At 42.7% G+C, this 20,100-nt stretch overlaps 2 protein-coding genes across 2 annotated transcripts in view; both read left to right on the top strand.

The window, feature by feature from the left end:
* The window catches only part of Gfrl (Glial cell line-derived neurotrophic family receptor-like), a 933,561-nt gene that overhangs the window by 217,606 nt on the left and 695,855 nt on the right, over window positions 1-20,100 (top strand). Inside the window, exon 2 of the mRNA XM_065235011.1 lies at window positions 12,648-12,844. Coding sequence (XP_065091083.1) covers window positions 12,799-12,844 — 46 coding nt within the window. The 5' untranslated portion in view covers window positions 12,648-12,798. The remainder of the gene's footprint in view (window positions 1-12,647; window positions 12,845-20,100) is intronic.
* On the top strand, window positions 8,936-10,812 carry LOC135712082 (uncharacterized protein K02A2.6-like). The gene is made up of 4 exons (XM_065235061.1): window positions 8,936-9,050; window positions 9,108-9,271; window positions 9,316-9,681; window positions 10,048-10,812. The coding sequence occupies exons 1-4, from the start codon at window positions 8,936-8,938 to the stop codon at window positions 10,810-10,812; spliced, it is 1,410 nt and encodes a 469-aa protein (XP_065091133.1).

Genomic DNA, 20,100 nt, shown 5'->3' with positions numbered 1-20,100 from the left:
AGGGGACATAATGAAGAATACAGAGAAAATCCACGAAATTGTCGGGAAGCAGTAGCAGCAGGGTCTTTCTAATCGCTCACCTAAGATTTAGAAATTCAAGAAATTTCGTTCATGTTCGCGAAAAATCAACGAGAAACTTAGAAATGCAGCAAACTTTATAGAAGTTTTTCGAATTTTGTAGCAGTTTGAGGAGCTGCGTAAAACTTCGTGCAAGTGTATGGAATTTTAAAAAGTTCAGAGAATTTAGTAAGAGTTCTTTTAGTAACTTTTTAGAATTTCAGGGATCTTCGCTTTAGCTTAGGGAACATCGTTGCAGTTTTTCAGAGATCTTACTCCAAAAAAGCTCCATGAACTTCTTGGAGGTGTCTTTCCAGAAGTGCAAAGATGTTCAGAGATTTTTGTAGAATTGAGAGTGATGGGAAAATATATGGAATTTGGAATAAAGTTTTGTTCAGGAAACGTACATAAGTTACAGAATATTCTTTCAGACATCCTTCCTAGACAGTAGGAAATATTCAAAAGATCTCCATATAGTCGAAGATATTAGTAAGGTTCACTGGATATTTGTAGTTTTTAGGTTGATCAGGAAGTATTCAAAAGTTTTTCAGCTAATGGAATCAGATAGAATCTTGAATGATGAATCTTGATTTCTTGGTCATATTTGTACATTCTCTATTGAGAAGACCCGTGCCTTGGTGGTTTAGCTATATTGTCAAAAATTTGCAGATGAATTACGGGCAGAAATTTCAATTTCTGCATATACCTAATATGCATAGCTTTCTTTCTTTTCGATGAATTGTTTGTCCGGAATTCAGCTGCAGGATAGTTTGCATGGATTAGCACATACAACATTCTGTTCTTTTTCTGTGTATTTTTTGATTAAATAAATTACCTGAAAAAGCTCTTACCTGCAAATAATAAATTGATACCAAATGGGTTAAACCACAACTTACTAAATTTAAAATATTAAAAATATACCAACTTTTGAAAAAATAATTTTAAATTACTATCTTGTTATAGACAAGAACACAATCTTGCAAGTTTCAAGTTCATTCCTTTCGATTAGAAATATAGTTATATCTTGATTTTATATATATAAGTCCGATGCATCGAATAAAAAATTGTTCTGGATAAATGCGTTATTACTTTTTTTTTCTCTTTAAATATTGGAATCATGACATTCAAAATCAGGTATCTTAAAAACCTGATGAAATTAAATAATATCCTGTTTATTCACAATGTTTGCCACATGTTAAGATTTTTCGAAATTTTTAGATCTTAATTTTTCTCATTTTCGTATCTCGAAGAATTTTTCTCTCGAGAAATGCTGTGAGTCTCAGAATGAAGGTGAGTTTCCTAAGATCTTGAATAACGAATTTTAAAGACCAGGAGATTTAAAACTTGTCGAAGCCTATGATATCGAAAACTTTTTTAAGTCCACTAAATTTATTTTGAACAGAATTTCGTCGAAATTTTTTTATCAGGCACATTTGGCACTTTTCTTTAGGTAAAACATATTATAATTATTAAAACTCTTATTTGCTTTAAATATTTATGTACTAGAATGTTTATGAAATGACTGTATAGGAAGGATATTGCAATTTTATCTAAGTCTTATAATTAGGACAATTAATCTAAATTCGTTGACTTTTATTTAAATTTGTTTTCAAAGAATTGATGCTTAAGATTTGTATCACAGATATTCTTTTTAATTACATACAAAATCTTGAAAACATATGGGTTTGGGATCCCAAAACCATTTTTATTTTAACATTAAATTGTGCATCTGCAGCATATGCATGTAAGTAATTAGTGGATTTGTTAGTTATTTCAACGCTTTTGGACAATGCTTAACATTTCCCATTTTTTCAATAGATTCCTGTTGAAAATCATCAGTCAGAAGCATTGTTATCGATACGTAGAAATATTTCTAATCGATTGGTGATAGAATTATTGAAATTGGTCCAGGGGCAGCTGAGTTATTGACGTTCAAATTCTTTCATAATTTCGTTACATGTTCTATTTTTGGTTTTCACAAAGTGTACCCCCATACAGAAATCACAGACGTAGTCGTAAGACCCTTGTACATTTTGAACATTTTCCTACGTCCTAAATGTATTAAATTTATTTTGTGTGCACTTTACCTCGAAACAGTCAAAATTTTATAAAATTATAACATTAAAACTCCCAGAATTTAATGTTGGTTCCTATGCCTGAGATTTGACTGATGGTGAAATGTTCCAAATCTAAAAAACAGCTAGTTACATAATTCATGAAATTATCTTACTCTGAAAATTTTCTTAAGTTTGAGATGCTTACATATACAAGTTCCGGACTGTGATTTCATTACAAAAACCATGAACAAACGATCATTTCTTATTCTAAACCAGTAAGCGTTTAAGGCTCTCCCAATTGAGGTCTCAATCGTTGTTATGGAATAAATATAATCAAATATATTGTTTCACCATTAAAATAATAGCAAGCCTCAATGTTATATTATTGGTCACAAAAAAATGTACCCAAAAATAAGTTGCCTTGAAGTAATTTGAGTGAGTTTTTATTTAACCGTAGTTTTTCAAAATTAAAAAAAAAGTGCAGCAGGCCCCACTTTGGCCCCCTCCAGATAAATTTTCTAGCTACGCCAATGAAGATAGTACAGCGGAATCTTGAATTAGGATGAGCCTGTTGAGGTCGTGAAGTTGGTCCGAAAGGAAGTTGATCTTAATTAAGTGTCTTTCGTATCGTTCAAGATTGGAATGGGGATGAAGTGCAGGCAGGAAGCTGGCAAAAGGGATTTTATTTCCGTGAAATCGTGGGTGTTGAGCGGGGTAGCATCACGTTTCGTTACGAGCGTCAGCACACTTGTGGCCCCTCTCAGCCACATGACTGTTTCTCCACGCCACTCTCAGCTTCTAGCCAGCCAGTGGTCGCAATGCAGTAATGACGACGATCTGGGTGAGGTTTCTGAAACAAAATACGAAGTGAATGTAAGACACACTGAAAGTCATAATGTCACAAGTTTACCTACCCTCACTCTTACTAATGAGACGGAGTTGCAATCGGTTAATTCATTGAATTTGGTAACTCCTATGAAAGAAAAAACTGCAATCAACATCTAGTAGAAAAAACATGAACAGTATCAGAGGAACCCCGACAGGTAAAACAATCTGTATTTGTCATCGCTAGAGTTGGACTATGATGCTTATGCATTCGTGGAAACTTACGTGAATTCTGCTTTACAGGACGGTATGTTGTTTCCCCCGTATTTTGCCGTTTACCACTGTGACAGAAACGCTCTTAACAGCGGCAAACAGTATGATGATGGAGTGCTTATTGCGATTCATCGGCGCATCGTCAGCACTGATTTTGCACGAGCTGAAATCAATGAAGCGATCTGCGTTACATGGATACAAATAATGGGTCTGTGTTTCTGTGTTGTAGATATATTCCACCCAGAGTTGCGACCTTCACAATCACGATCGTCAAACAGCTGATGGTAGTAACGCTTGGTACATTCCTATCAATGTGCTTGTCGAAGCACTCTCCATGACCATCCATCAAGTTGACGAAAGATGTAAAAAGGAACTGATGAATATCGTCCTCAGTGGTGTTCCATCACCGATCTGGTCATTCCCGACAATCACGACACTCATCTGTGCTCGTTTTGAAGCAGTTGCTTATGTGAGTGTGTTGGTGAGTGAGCCCAACAGATTTCATTTCATTTTGCCAGATTTGTTTGTATCTCACACAGTTGCGCGTGTCGAGACAAAGTAGGAATGCTAAACATTATTTTCATTTTCTTCTGTCGTTTCGCTTTTTCTCATAATCGTACTGCGGAAGTCTTCACTGTTTTCGTTGCAGCGACTGTTACGTTTTGCCTGTGAGCAATGACCATTACTAGTGATTGTTGTTTGCCATGGCTCTACTTCTCACTGCGTGACAAAACGTTCTGTCAGCGATAGTCGGTTGAAGCGTTGACGAGTGTCGAGTGAGTGTCATGATATTTTGCATCACTGATCCCACCTACCTCAAATATTGACCGTTAAAACTCGTTCGCTGGTTGAGTCCATCGTTGAGACCGTTGATCCTGGCGACACAGTGCTCGTGTCAGGAGATTTTAACCTGCCGAATTGTAATGCGCGTCTTCAAGAGGGAAAAGAATATTTTCTCTACCTGATCGAATTGTTTCGCATAATAAAATCGCCATTGTTGATGGATTCTTGTCGGCTGGACTGATGTGCAAGTGTGTGATCTGCCGAATAAAAACAATAAGGCCGTTGCCATGGTGACGCGGAAAGCCAAGTGATGTGCCAAATCGATTGTAGGGAATACTATCAATAATGAAAATCCCTATGGCCGCGCGAAGCAACGCTTCGTTTTGCGCTTCGGCATGCCAGTGGCCTAACTATTTGAATCTTGTATTCATCACTGACACTGAGCCCTGTCAAATTACTGACTCGATAATTAAACACGAAACTCACCACTTCTTCTTCTTTCTTCTTTTTTTGCTGGTCCGACGTCCCTCAAGATTTGACCTGTTGCGCCAACTAACTTGATCCCTGGCTGCTTGTCTCCAATTCCTCGAGCGTCGCACACTTCCTAGAACTTGCTCCACTTGGTTCTGACACCTAGCACGCTGCGCTCCTCTGGATTTGAGGTAAACACCAGTTTTGCGGAATTATTATCAGACATTCTTACAATGTGCCCGGCTCATTGTACCCTTCCAGCTTTAGCGACATTCTGGATACTGGGTTCACCATAGAGTCGCACCAGTTCGTGGTTCATTCTTCTCCTCCAAATACCGTTTCCGTATACCCCGCCAAAGATGGTTCTACGCACACGCCGTTTGAAAACTCCCAGTGCTTGCAGGTCCTCATCGAGCATCGCCCATGTCTCATGCCCGTAGAGTACTACCGGTCTTATCAGCTTCTTGTACATGGTACACTTAGCGCGGAGATGAAGTTTACCCGACCTTATGGTCTTGTGGAGTCCGTAGTAAGCATGACTTCCGGCAATTATGCGTCTACGAATTTCTCTGCTGCAGTTGTTATCCGACGTCACCAATGATCCGAAGTACACAAATTCATCCGCCACCTCGAACTCATCTCCGACGATTGCCACGCTTCTGCCTATGCGAGCCTTATCTCGATGGATTCCTCCAGCTCACAGATACTTTGTCTTCGGCGTATTCACCTTTAATCCAACCTTTTCTGCTTCACGTTTCAGCCTGGTGTACTGATCCGCAACCGCCTGAAACGTTTATCCGACAATGTTCACGTTGTCATCGAAGCAGATGAACTGGCTGGACGTTGAAGATCGTACCCCGCATGTTAAACCCCGCACTTTTCATAACACCTTCTAGCGCAATGTTTAACAGGAAACAGGAAAGGCCATCGCCTTGTAGAAGTCCTTTGCGTGTTTCAAACGGGTCGGATAGCGCACCAGATATCTTCACGCAGCAATGTACACCATCCATCGTAGTTTCAATCAGTCTTGTCAGTTTCCCGAAAAAAAAGCCGTTGTTGTCCATAATATTCCATAGTTTTTCACGGTCAATAGTATCGTAAGTGGCTTAAAAATCGATGAATATGTGGTGTGTATTCGTGACATTTTTGGAGGAGTACTGATTGCAATGTTCAAATTCTTCTGATATCTACGGATCACAGCTACTCCGATGAGCTGTATATTCGACGGAATTTTAGGTACGTGATAGGCAAATATTACCCACGGACCATGGCAGTGGATCTCACGACAGTAAAGGCATGCTTTTCATTTCCCTGGATTGGTGTGAGGTGTATGTATTGAGCTGCTTGGAATTCTACGATGTCCACGCTGCAGGGAACAAGGCGCTAGGTCGAACCGTCCAACGTGCAACGTCGAATGAATGTGCGGCTTCGGCTTGTGTCGTTAGGGATCAACTTTCTGATGGCTGTGTTAGGGGTGAGCACCTTGCGGTCGTAGAAAATGTATGGGGAATTTGATTATTTCCTTATTTCTTCATTTAAGCTATTTGAATATTAAAAAAATATCGGAGACGAGCCAGCCAACGCCTGAAAGTCTCCTTAATAAAGATATAAAAAAAAAAATTAAAAAAATATATTGTGTGACATACCACACAAATTTTATAACACTGGTTAATCGATCGACTAACAAATCATCAAAATTCATTAATTATTGGCCAAGTTATTAGTATTTAAAGTCTAACCAATTTTCGTTGCATTTTCCTGAATTGGCACGCTTAATTGCTTTCCTGCTGGGCTCATCGTTGAGAGCTGCGCTGTCATACGAAAGACGGCATCGCCAGCATAACTGGATTCCGTCCTCAACTAATGTTGTCAATTTTGTTTTGATTATTGTCTTGTTCACCTTTTACCACGATAGTAACAGTGGCTACTCGGGAGTGCGATTTTAGTGTTCGTTTTCGTGAAGTGAGTGCCCCCACATGGAAGAAGCGTTAGCTGTCTATGCCAGCGGACGAAGATCAAGTCAAAACTATCTGCCAAAGCCAAATACGTCACAGATACCGACCGATGTGCTCATCCTTCAGATCCTGCAGCAGCTTCAGCAACAACAGCTCGTGACGAATCAGCTCATCCAAAACCAGCAGCAAGCCAACGATCAGCAGCGCGTGTTCATCCAGCAGCAGCAAAATGCCCTCCAGAACATCCAATTGCACGTACCGTCGAATCCCGAAGCGATTCTCGACTCACTGGCGAGTAACGTCAAGGAGTTCAGGTACGACGCCGAGAACAGCATATCGTTTTGTTCGTGGTTCTCGCACTAAAGGGTGATACGGTCAAAATTTGGTCAACGTTTGTCGACAGCCAGGAAGTCTGGATCGGGGGGAAATCGAAAACCGGAAGCCGCTGAGACGACAAAGAGAGTTGCCGGTAGTTTCAAGCGAAACCCTAACCTCTCTCTCCGAGATGCCGCAAATAAGCTGGGTGTATCGTCTACAACCGTGCATCGAGCCAAAAAACGAGCCGGACTATCGACTTACAAGAAGGTAGTGACTCCAAATCGCGATGATAAACAAAATACGACGGCCAAAGCGCGATCCCGGAGGCTGTACACGACGATGCTGACGAAGTTTGACTGCGTGGTAATGGACGACGAAACCTACGTCAAAGCCGACTACAAGCAGCTTCCGGGACAGGAGTTTTATACGGCAAAAGGAAGGGGAAAGGTAGCAGATGTTTTCAAGCACATGAAACTGTCAAAGTTCGCAAAGAAATATCTGGTTTGGCAAGCCATCTGTACCTGTGGCTTGAAAAGCAGCATTGTCATAGCTTCCGGGACTGTCAACCAAGAAATTTACGTGAAAGAGTGTTTGAATAAACGTCTGCTGCCTTTCCTGAAGAAACACGGTTGTTCCGTACTGTTTTGGCCGGATTTGGCATCTTGCCATTACGGTAAAAAGGCCATGGAGTGGTACGCCGCCAACAACGTGCAGGTGGTTCCCAAGGACAAGAACCCTCCCAACACGCCAGAGCTCCGCCCAATTGAGAAATACTGGGCTATTGTCAAGCGGAACCTAAAGAAGACCAAAAAAACTGCTAAGGGCGAGCAGCAGTTCAAGGCAAACTGGCTTTCTGCGGCGAAGAAGGTGGACAAGGTGGCTGTACAAAATCTGATGGCAGGGGTCAAGCGTAAGGCCCGGCAATTCGGATTTGGAAAAGCGGAAGCCTAACTGAATATTTTTCCTGAATTTTATACTAATTGAACTTGAAAAAGAAATTTAATTTGATTTTTTAAATAAACGATTTCACCGATTTACACGCGTTTTCCCTTGACCAAATTTTGACCGTATCACCCTTTATGATGATCTGTTCGCGAAGGATGCTTCCCGGCTGGATGATCAAGCAAAGGTGTGGTTATTAATGCAGAAACTTGACATCGCGGAGTACGAGCGGTATTGCAGCTTCATATTGCCGAAGGCCTATTTGGAGCAGCGGAATCGATCATCAGCAAACGCTATCGATGCCTTCAAGTAGCGAAAGGGCCGACCGAGTATTTCGTCACCTTCACCTGCCGAATCAACAAAACATGCGTTGAGTTCGAACCCGGTTGTTGGCGCGCATCGAGGAGAAGACGGATGTCACTCTTGAGCAGTTGTCCACCGAATGCCAACGTCTTTTGAATCTTCGGCATGACACTGCGATGATCGAGCGACCCAATAACACAGTGAACGTGATCAAGCAGCGGTTCCAGAAGCAGCAACAAACACGGCAGGAGCATTTCAGTGCTTCATCGTCGTCGCGTAGTGCAGTGAGTGAAAAAAAAAGTGCTACCAAGTCCCTGTTGGAAGTGTGGAACGATGCACTACACAAGGGACTGTGAGTACAAAGACCATAAGTGCGCTAAATGTAACCAATATGGACATAAAGAAGGTTAATGTGAAAGTGATCGAAAATTCCCTCGGAAGCAGGTGAAGAGACGAACGAGAACAGTCACTGTAGATACGAAGACTGTCCATTTCTCTGCGAACAATGTACGAGGGAGAAGAAAGTTTGTTCCGGTGTTTCGGTTCGACTGCAGTTCGACTCTGCCTCTGACATCACCGTCGTATCATCCGAGATCTGGAAGCAGCTAGGAAAACCACCAACCAGCTCACCGTCAGTGAACGCAAAAACCGAATCGGGCGATCCTCTGAAGCTACTATCGGAGTTCGATTGCTCGATCACCGTCAATGACATAACGCAAGTGGGAACGATCTACGTCACGTTCTACACATTCTGGGTCTAGATTTGGTGGAAGCATTCCAGCTCGACTCCGTTCCGATGAACGTCTTCTGTTGACAAGTCAGCCATTCCTCTTCATCCATCGTAGAGCGGCTCAAGGCCGCCTCGGACGGTGTACGAAAGCAACGGTAAAGCTCGACCTCAAGCCAGGACAAAGGTCAGTGTTTCGTACCAAACGTCCCGTGGCCTATGCCATGTACCAGGCTGTCGATGGTGAGCTTGACCGTCTCGAGCGCTTGCGGATCATCACGCCAATCGACTATTTGGAGTGGGCTGCTCCGATTGTGGTAGTTCGGAAGGCGAACGGCAGTATTCGGAATTTGCGGTGATTATTCCACGGGCTTGAACGACGCTCCGCTCTTGAAGTCGGCGAATCATCGATTAAGCTCCTCGTAATCAACACCCATCGGAGCATCTACAAAGTCAACCGACTGGCACCCGGAGTAAAAGCTGCGCCGGGAGCGTTCCAGCAACTCGTTGACACCATGTTGGCGGGTCTCAAGCACACTAGCAGTTACATCAATGACATCGTAGTCTGGGTAGAATCCATGAAGTTCGTCCCGATCCATCGAAGATCGAAGCCATCAAGCTCATGCCGGCACCCACGGATGTGTCGGGAGTTCGGTTGTTTCTCGGAGCCGTAAACTTCTACGGGGAATTCGTACCGAATATGCGAGCTCTGCGCTACCCACTGGACGAACTGCTGAAGACGGGAGTCAAATTCGCTTGGACAGCGGAGTGTCAGAGGGCGTTTGACAAGTTAAAAATCATCTTGTCATCGGACTTGCTCCTGACCCATTACAATCCCAAGCAAGAGATCATCATTTCGGCCGATGCGTCATCAATCGGTCTGCACCGTTTGCCCGATGGTACAATCAAGTCGTCCAGCATGCTTCGAGAGCCTTGGCTCCAGCCGAGCGCAACTACAGCCAAACGGATCGTGAAGCATTGGCCATCATATATGCGGTAACCAAGTTCCACCGCATGATATTCGGACGCAACATCCTCCTCCAAACCGACCATCAACCACTACTTCGAATCTTCGGGAGCAAGAAGGGAATTCTAGTGTATACTGCCAACCGTTTGCAACGCTGCGAAACCCGACAAAGACTTCGTGATCACTTTCGTCACCTTGGAAAGTGTTATGAGGTCAGTAGTGTGTGATTCTTTTAATGTGTTTCCTTTGAGTTTTGACACAGTACAACAAAGCACCAAGAAGGTCTATTAGTCAAATTCCCTGGCCAGCGACGCAGATCGAGAACTTCTTCGTTTCCAACATCGCCGTGAATCGTTAACCACGGTGCAGGGCTGCATTCTCGTCGGCGAAAGGCTTGTCATTCCGTCTCCTCTACACAAGCGATGCCTTGAAGAACTACACCGGGGGCACCGCGGTATTGAGCGGATGAAGGCAATCTCCCGCAGCTACGTTTATTGGCCATCGCTCAACAGCGAGATAGCCGATTACGTGAAAGCGTGCTTACCATGCGCCTTGACAGCAAAGTCCCCAGCAGCAGCGACCCCTGTGCCCTGGCACAAGCCAACACGTCCTTGGCAACGTGTCGACGTGGACTACGCCGGTCCTATCGACGGTGACTACTATCTGCTCACCGTGGATTCGTTTTCGAAATGGCTGGAAGTCATCCGCACACGTCGCATCAAGGCTTCCGCAACGATCAGCATCCTCCGCAGTATCTTCGCACGCCTGGGGATGCCGGAAACGTTGGTGTCAGACAACGGCACCCAATTCAAAAACTCGGAATTTGCTCAGTTCTACAAGACGAATGAAATAGACCATGTAACAACTGCACCGTTTCACCGACAATCAAACGGCCAAGCAGAGAGATTTGTCGACACGTTCAAGCGAGCGATCAAGAAGCTTGATGAGAGAAGAAGTTCGACCGATGAAGCCTTGGATACGTTCTTGCTGGCCTACCAAAGCACTCCTAACCAGTCAGCGCCAGAAGGTCTATCACCGTCGGAGATCATGTTCGGACGACGTTTACGAACCTGTCTCGAACTACTAAGTCCATCGCCAGAACACCTGGAACTGGGTTCCTGGCACGATTGTTGAAAGAGTAGGACGAGTGATGTACAATGTCTTGATCGATAGTCGTCGTTTAGTTCAATCGCACCTGAACCAGCTGAGAAGTCGAACGTCAACCAGCTCGGATCAAGGTACTGGATCCAGCCAGTCATCGAAGCAGAAGCAACTCCCACTGGAAGCTCTACTCGATACGTGGAATCCGTTAACTACGACTGAAAGCGATATTATTCGAACGCCAACGTTGTCAACAACTACCTTTACGGCTACAAGCCCTGATATGTCGTCATCGTCCTCGTCTTCGAGCACCACATCTTCCAGCTTCGAATCGGCTGCTGCAAGCACACCAAGGGTGTAGCCAGAGGTACAGCTACCAAGGCCCTCTTCAAGACCGAGAAGACCGCCCCAGAGGTTCAACCTGTATCATCGGTTCTAGAAGGGAGATGTTTTTGGGGCAACGGAAACAGAAGCGCTGGGAACACTGTCTGTGAACCATAACGGTCCATCGCTTTCCTGCTGGGCTCATCGTCGAGAGCTGCGCTGTCATACGAAAGACGTCATCGCCAGCATAACTGAATACCGTCCTAAACTTATGTTGTCCATTTTGTTTTGATTATTGTCATGTTCACCTTTTACCACGATAGTCGCGTATTTTAATGAATGTAGTTTTTATTCGTCTACGTGCGCGTTTAGTTAATTTCCATAGTGATTATCTATCACGGCCACCTCCGAACAACATAAAAGAAAGTAGTGCTGTCTTGAAAATCACGATAAATAGACAATGCTCCTCTGGACCGGGGGGTGCTTCAATCGGCACAAAAATTTGGACTCATAAAAGATAGACCAAAATAAACATTTCCTCCAAATTTGGTCCAAATTGTAAGAGGTCAATTAATCTTTTGTGTTTTTTCTCGGTTCCTTGGCGCGGAATGACCCGCAGAATGACCCACATGGAATCAGCAACACTATTGATACATGAAGTGTTGAAATATCCCAGCTGACAATCCAGAGAATATTTCCCTTCCTGCAGTGATACGACACTGCATCAACCACATAAAAAAGCAACATTCACATGCAGTGACCTAAATTGCCAAAATCTCATCCAAACTGTTTTCCACTTTCGTCGTCGTCCTCTGCGTGGTGGCAACGTTCGTCATTTTGTTGCGAAAGAAGCTAAGAGACCCACGCGTGTGGACCGCTGTTTTCCTCGAAATGTACGACGATGATCATGATGATGACGAACGGGAACAGCAAGGCCGTTGACGACCGTCGCCCGGTCCCAAAATCCCATGCCAACCATAAAAGTGCGATATGACGGGTACTGAAATTGCGTTTGCAGGCCGCCAAATGAGCGTCTGTCGTGTTTAGATTTTATATGACTCGCGAGGTTCTTACTAGTTATTCTCTGCGTAAACTGACAGAAAAGCAATACAATCGTATGTGAAAGCCTTTTTTTATCAGGACAAAAAGGACCCGTGTGGGGGAAAGGCATGTGCTTCCGATAGATGAATGATTCTATTATTTTTTCACTAATTTTGGGAAACAACTAGAGGGAATCGTCTTGCCTTTTGTTTATGCCACCGCTCAGCAGGTGCCGCAAGGAATCTACTCAGCGAATGAGGGTGTGAAGTGAGCACAGCACTTTTGGCCATAGCCAATTTTGACTCATCTCACTACCTGTGCCACCATCGCCATCGTCGTTAGGAAAATGGAAACGGAAGAAAAAACTTCAAATCTTTACGACCATTTAGTGGCGTCACTTTTAATCAGGATGCTTTCCCTTCGCTTGAATCCCTTATGCACTGCTTTTACGGTACTAATGCTAATTGTGTTTCGTTTCTCTGTTTTTTCCTTTTCCTTTTCAGGAACAGACGATTTTTAATCTAACAAAACCGGACCGGAAAATAGGTGCTACCAAACTGTTAGTGGAAAAACAGCTGCTGTTCCCGATTCTCTGTGAAAGGAAACTTTTCAACGTAGGAGCTTTTAGCCAGGGATAAACCCATACATATCATCATGCTAGTGACAATGCTGCGATTCGTTTTGGTCGTTCTGATTCTAGGTAAGTACAATACACACGTTCATGATAATTCGAATCCGAAAAGCAAACAACACACAAAAGCTACAAAGACTGCGAACGAACAACTTTGCCCAACTTCAGGTTTCAATTTTTTAAATGAGTTTTCATCTGCAGTCAAAGTCAACGACTCCACCCCCACCGTGGAGAACCAAGACAAGCTGCAGCAGTTATGGGAAAAACAACTAAACATTATGACCTTGAAAACCCACCCCCCTGACTGGTGCTGTAAAGTTGTCTGTTTTGATGGTCCTTCCTCCTCCTGCTGCTACTGCTGTCCGTGCAGAGCATACTTACTTTTTGCCTTCGTTGGAAAAGGTTGTTTCCATCGTTTTGTGCCCGGGGGGTAGCTCAAGTGGGTGGGATCTATAGAGGGTAGAGCGTGGTGAGTATGAAAGCTTCGCTGTGTGGTGAATAAGCTCTAATTGGGAAAATTGTACAATCGATTCTGTGCTGTTGGAAGAGATGGCATGCAAGCTGGAGCTTTCGTGTAGAGGAACTTTCTCGTATGGGATATTTTGAGGATAATTTGCTGGAAAGTAGAACTCTGGTGGAAAAAGGTATTACTACACAGAAATTCAAAACAACCCAAAATTAAGTTCTTTTCACTCATCTCCCATGTTCCGTACAATAAGCCAAATTTGGGTAAACCGGCGCAAAGTAGTTTGCATTTAAGCATGGCAAAAAAAATTACCCATCGCTAAGTTATTTTCAATTTTTTCTACCCAAAATTAAGTTCAATTAACTCAAATTTGGGTATATCGCATATTACTCAATTTTGGCTTCTCGTACGGAACTAGACGGTTGAGTCGAATCTTTCGTTCTATTTTTGACAACAATAGCGAGAGAAAATGAAACGGGCTGAGGTCAAATAACTCAAATTTGAGTTTAAAAAACCCAAGCGGTGGGTAGTTTTGTTTTTCTGTGTAGGCAGAACTTCGAAAAGTTATGCTTTCGATTTGTGATAAAATTATTACAACATTTTCTGTGCGCAACAAACGAATTGGAACTTTTGATGATTCCAATGAAAATTATGTTCCCCATAAGCTTTTGGAAAGGATGAAGCTTTGATTTCCATGGTTTTGCTGAAAAAGGATCTTTAAAGTTGCCGGTGGAAATTTATTCGTCACAATACAGGTTCGTTCAGGTATACTCAAAGTTGAGTCGAGTCGACTGAATTTCGGCAAGAGTGGAATTACTCAAAAGTGAGTTGAATTTTCCGGGCTTTTCCAGGAAAAACAGTGTATTAGTATACTGAGTAACATTTTCATGGATTTTCCTCATGTGAGCGAAGTTTTTCTTTGTTTTCTATGGCATTTTCCCTGTAAATTCAACTCACATTTGAATAAATCCACTATTGTCGAAATTTAGTCGACTCGACTCAGTTTTGAGTTGATATGATCGACCGTGTACCTTAAAATAAGTATCGTTTTGCTGCACGGCAACACGGCTGCTGAGTCCCATTCACACAAACTCGCAAAACGTAGGTCACTTATAGAAAGAGTAAATTTTTTCACAAATATGAGTGACTTTTACTCATATATGAGTAAAAATTTACTCATTCTATGAGTGACCTACACGGTAAGAAAAAAGTACCCAAAATTAAGTTACTTTTACTCAACACGGGGCTTCAGTGGGGCTAGGTAATATTAAGTTAAACAAGAAAACTCAATTTTGAGTAATCCTGATGAAGAATCCATTGAGTAAAAATTAGGGTTGTGTCCTGTACACGAACGCAGTATGACGTAGAACCACGCAACATTGATGTATGTCATGCATTTTTGAATATTATACTTTATCTTAAATTTTTCCTGCTTGTTACAGGACCAAGTTCCACGCCGTCCGAAGCGGTAATGAGCAAAAGCATGTTGTCATTTAAATGATCTTTATTTATTGTGATTGTGTGGTTTACATGTATGAATTTTTCAAGTGACACAGATGCGTCTTTTCAACTTTAGTACAGTGAGATTTTAATTATTATTTACAGTTCCTAGTCCTATCAGGTCTATTTTAAAGTATGACCACCTTGGTGGGATTGGTTTGATGTGTGAGCAAAAGCACGACAGCCGCGCTGTTTTATATCTTTTCAGGTTCAAACGATGAGCAACCGCACCTGATAGGATTTCCCGCCGTTTTTTATGAATGGGGTGGGGCAGAAAGTATCATTTGTGTAGAATATGTAAAAAATGCTGGACAGATGTTAATCTAATTGCATATATAGAGGTACCAGATATATTTTACAAACAGTTATTGGTAATTCACCAACAGAATAGAATGTATGCTTTTTTAAAGCAATTTTTTTTCTCAAATTTAAAAGTTTCGGCTCTATGGTAAGCGGTTAAAAAATTAACGGAATTTAACTTTTGCTTTTACTTATAATTGTAGTTTGCTTATAATTTATTTCCCGGAATAAAGTGACAAGTCCATGTCTTGTCGGGTTGTCGTTTAAGGCGGTGGGGAGGGGAGGGGGTGTTTTGCATGTATAACTTTTCCAAGTTCCTCATTGTGATAGGTGGTCACGCCATGATCCACCTTAATCCGCTGACTTGCTCCTGCTTGCTGCAGGACCAAGTGCCACGCCGTCCGAAGCGGTAATGAGCAGAGGCATGACAGCAGCGCTGTTTTATATCTTTTCAGGTTCAAGCAGAACGATGTACAACCAAATTTTACCCGATTATGACGACTGGGTTAGGGAAAATCGTTAATTACATGAAAATAGTGATAAAATTAACATTTAAAATTATATTGCAATTGGCATTTAAAATTATATTGCAAAAATATTCATTTCAGCAGATTTGTAATGTAATATCCTATCGATTGACGTATTTGGATTTTATTTTCACCTATAAATGACAAAGTTACAAGCGTTCAAAACCTAACACTATTTCACCACACAAATTTTTTGATTTGCACCCCAGTATAGTCGACAAAGACGTAGTTCTACGTCAAAAACTCAACGTACAAGCATGCAACCGGTTTTCGTTGCAACTTGTGTTGTCACTACCCCCTACGAATACCATACACAAACGATATCATAGATGGTACGACCATACCGCATAGAGTTGGGATGATATCCTGAATTGGTGGTTAGGCGTTTCTTATGTTTATGCAGGATATGTACCAAACACTAAAGAAGACTAATGCGAGGACTAATTGAGCAGGAACGGAGGCGATGGAGCACAAACAAATGACAGCGTCGATGGCAGTGCAGGTTACTATGATTTTCATCCAAAATTAAGTTAAAAGTACCCATCGGTGAAAACACATCGGTTCAGTACTATTAACTGAAAATTGAGTTCTTTTTTACTTTGAATCACAGCGTGTTTTAGTTAAACGGAATGTATCGATAAATATTTCAGGATATTCTTCGTAAATTACTTCACGCAATACAATTTAGTAACATGTACACTTTAAACAACTACAGAGAAATCCTTTTAATTTGTCGAACCTCTTAACGGAATCCCTTTATGAAGAGCTTTGAGTGGGTTGGTTTATTTCCTTTAAATTCCGTTATAATTGTCAAAAGATAAGCAATTATAACGGAATTTAAAGGAAATAAACCAACCCACTCAAAGCTCTTCAACTACGGAGAGTACTAATTCAATCAAAAATGACAAATACTACGTTTTGAGCTAAACGATGATTAACAGAAAATTAACTTAAATTTGAGTTCATATATTATTACTCAATTTGTGAGTAAATTTTACCCATCGCCGCTTTTCTGATTCACTCAACGGTAGACCTAAAATTATAGAACCCAACGATGAGTTTTTTAAAACTTAATTGTGAGTATTTTTTTCTTACCGTGTACTCCTTTGCGAGTTTGTGTGGATGGGACTTACATTCATTTGCCGTGCATACATTTTGCAAAATAAAACACAAACTAGGTTCGTTTTCGTATTTGTTGTTTGCTTTTGCTGTAAATTTCTGTAAGAAAATAATACAGGAATACCCGATTTACGTTAGGGGCTGTTCATAAACTACGTAGACAGTTTTTTTTTATTCTTGACTCCCCTCCCCCTGCGTAGACAATTGTTCATATAAAATTTTTAAAATTTGTGAGTGAGTGAGTTGATCCACCGTACTTAGCAAATACAAATTAATTTACAATTGAAAATCTGTTCAATAAATAGTTAAACTAATTATTCTTCAATAAATTGGCCATGGACCAGCAAAAGTAAACCTATCATGATAGAAGCTACAACCACTGTTGCCAGATATACTTATTTATCGATATTTTCGAATTTACTACCGACACACAGATGAGGTTCCTCAGAATATAGATTTTTGTGATTTTATACCGATGTAAAGCAAGCTTGCAAATGCTCATTACAGCTAAAATGCAATTTTTCGGATTTTTGAAGTTATGAGATGTATTAATGATAATTCTCATTCACAAGATCCAAGAAGAGAAGGTGAAGTGTGTGTATGACAGATTTTTATTATTATTAATTTATTTGATAAGGCTCAACCGAATTAACTTTACAGAGCCGAGGATTCTTGTTCACTATACAATACATCTTAAAACTATAGTCAAAAGGTAGAACACAATAAACATTCTATCTTCCGCTATCCAATTAGCCTCCTCTACCAGAACGAGAGCCGCTTCCAGTGGTTTACTTGAATGGCAGATTCGCCAACGAGGGTCAGAGTGCTTCCATTGTAGCAATGGACGCAAAACGTGGTCAGCACTCACACATTCATCACGAAACGGTTGCTTTGCAAAGTCAACGACACATCGACTGAAAGAACTGCTGGTGAAGAACAATGAGGAGGACCACACAATGGTAAAACATTCAATGTGCGAGTGACAGTGCAAAGGTGAGTAATGCAGATTGGCATTAAAATTAAAATTAGACTTTATTGTAATATTGTTTCTTAATTTAGCTTAATACTATCTACGCTAGTGGCAAATTACATATTCTATTTAAAGTGGTTTCGTTTGAAGCTGAATCACATTTCGCTCTCCAATGCCCGTCTTCATCCGGTAACACCTGGGCACGCTAACAGTCTCCACTTGCGGCAAAACTCGCAACCATGTCTGCCATTTCTCGCACTGTTCGCTCTTGATTGGTTCGTCCCAATTAACACCGCTGCGCCAAATTTCCTGAAGTAGTATTTTCAGGAACACCAGGAAGTTCTCCAGCAATCCTAGGGGGTCATAGATCATCATCAGTGTACTCAAGATCTGCCTCTTTGTTGGCACGAAATGACCCTGAAGAAGATCAGCGTTAATCCTTGGGGATACTTTGAAGGTAAAGGTGTCGGTAGCGGTGCACCACCACAAGCCAAGAACTTTCTCCGTCCCCATCTCGCTGGTCAGATTCAAGCTTTTCTCGCCTGGCTTGGCTTCCAACTCCCGCAGCACTCGATTTGAGTTCGACAGCCAGTTGCGAATTTCGAACCCCGCCTCTGCGTGGACAACCCGGACATCTTTCGCCAACTTTATCGCCTCTTCTTCTGACTCGACGCTAGAGAGCATATCGTCGACGTAATGTTCCTTGACTATTGCCTCAGCTGCCCTCGGAAACTGCTCCTGGAAACGTTGCGCATTGTGGTTCTTGACATACTGCGCACAGCTAGGTGAACACGTTGCTCCAAATGTCATGACCTTCATCACATAAACATCTGGACTACGGCCTGTGTCGCCGTTCCGCCACAGGAACCTAAGGCACTGTCGGTCGATCCAGTTCATTAGCACCTGCAGGAACATTTCCCGAATATCTCCCGTAATGGCAATCCGGAATTCCCGGAAACGGTACAGCACGGACAAAAGAGAAGTTGGTAGATCCGGTCCAGTGAGCAGGAACGAATTCAGTGAGACTCCCGCTACCTTCGCAGCCGCATCCCAAACTATGCGCATCTTCCCTGGTTTATTCGGATTAACCACCGGGAAAATTGGCAGATACCATACGCGTGGGAATTTCTCGGCCAGTTGGCTCTCTGTCAGCTTCTCGATGTATCCGGATCGCTCATAGTCCCGAATTTTTTCCTTCAGCGCTTCGGCCAGTTCAGGGTCCCGCTGCATTCGCTTTTCCAAGCAAATCAGTCGTCTCATAGCCATCGACTTGCTGTCTGGCAGCCGAACATCATCGTTCCGCCAAAGCAATCCCGTCTCGTACCGCTTACCTTTAACGTGAGTGAGCGATATTAATAACTGCTCCGCTCGCTCGTCATCCTTTGATAGAAGTGGCCTGATAGGGCGCACAGCTCCTATGTTGTCCAGCGAGAAGTACTCTTTCACCGTTTTATGCAGCTCCGCATCGTTACGCTCACAACACGGGCACACGTTGAAACTGTGATATGCTGTGAAGCCTGACACCGATTGGGTTGTTACAGCGCAGGGTCCAAATACTATCCAGCCCAAGCGTGTTCTGGTAGCAATCGGCTCGTTCTTCTTCCCCTCTTTGCTGTCTAACGCGTGTCCCAAACGACAGTTGTCCATTCCGATCAGCATCCTCGGTGCGACTTCGCGATATGAGTCAGCCGGCACGTCCTTCAAATGATGATAGCGACACGCCAATTTTTCCATCGTAAGAGCTTGCCGTGGTAAAGCGAGACTTTCAACGGTATGTACCTTGGGAATCCAGTGCATCTTTGTATCGTGTATTCCTGATATCTCCAATGCCAGTTTAACGGAGTTCATTTCCTGACGTTGCTGGTCGGCTGTCCATCCAAGACACAATGGATACGGTTCACCCTCAATACCTAGTTCACTCAGCAAACTATGTTCCATCAATGTTGCCGACGAGCCATCATCTAGAAAGGCAAATGTACGAACAGATTTTCCACGCCCATGAAGGAGGACTGGAACGTATCGAAACAATACCTTACCGACGTTGCTTACGTGCGTGTTGCAGGTTTCAACTGGTGCCTCAACATGAGGAGTCGATCCTCCAGAAGTTTCTCTTTGCTGATATCTGGAATCGTCGTGTAACAGCTCATGATGCATGTATGAACAACCATTTTTCCGCAAGCTTGCTTTACCGCACACGCTCCGAAATGCTTCGCCAGACACTTCCGGCACAACTTGTTCTGCTTCAGCGCTGCCCATCGCGCTCCGATGTCCAGTTCTTGAAACTTCTTACACGATCCCACACTGCTACATCCTCCGTGACAAATGACACACTGCTTGATCGCTGGCTTCGGCGTTTCCCTAGGAGGATTCGCTGACGCTAGACTATACCTTGACTCGACATGTACGTGTACTTCCTCCTTTCGAACACGCTTCTCAGGTTTGC

The sequence above is a fragment of the Ochlerotatus camptorhynchus genome, unplaced genomic scaffold (genome assembly GCF_037179485.1).
Source record: "Ochlerotatus camptorhynchus isolate MF236.1 unplaced genomic scaffold, CSIRO-AGI_Acam_v1.1 ptg000457l, whole genome shotgun sequence".
Classification (NCBI taxonomy): Eukaryota; Metazoa; Arthropoda; class Insecta; order Diptera; family Culicidae; genus Ochlerotatus; species Ochlerotatus camptorhynchus.
The sequence above is the reverse complement of the archived record's forward strand: the minus strand, read 5'-3'. Positions and strand labels throughout refer to the sequence as shown.

Coding starts and splice junctions, on each gene's coding strand:
- LOC135712082 (XM_065235061.1), top strand. CDS start 8,936: ATGTACCAGGCTGTCGATGGTGAGCTTGACCGTCTCGAGCGCTTGCGG. Junction 9,272..9,315: donor GCAGTTACATCAATGACATC/GTAGTCTGGGTA, acceptor GATCCATCGAAG/ATCGAAGCCATCAAGCTCAT. Junction 9,682..10,047: donor CAACTACAGCCAAACGGATC/GTGAAGCATTGG, acceptor ACCACGGTGCAG/GGCTGCATTCTCGTCGGCGA.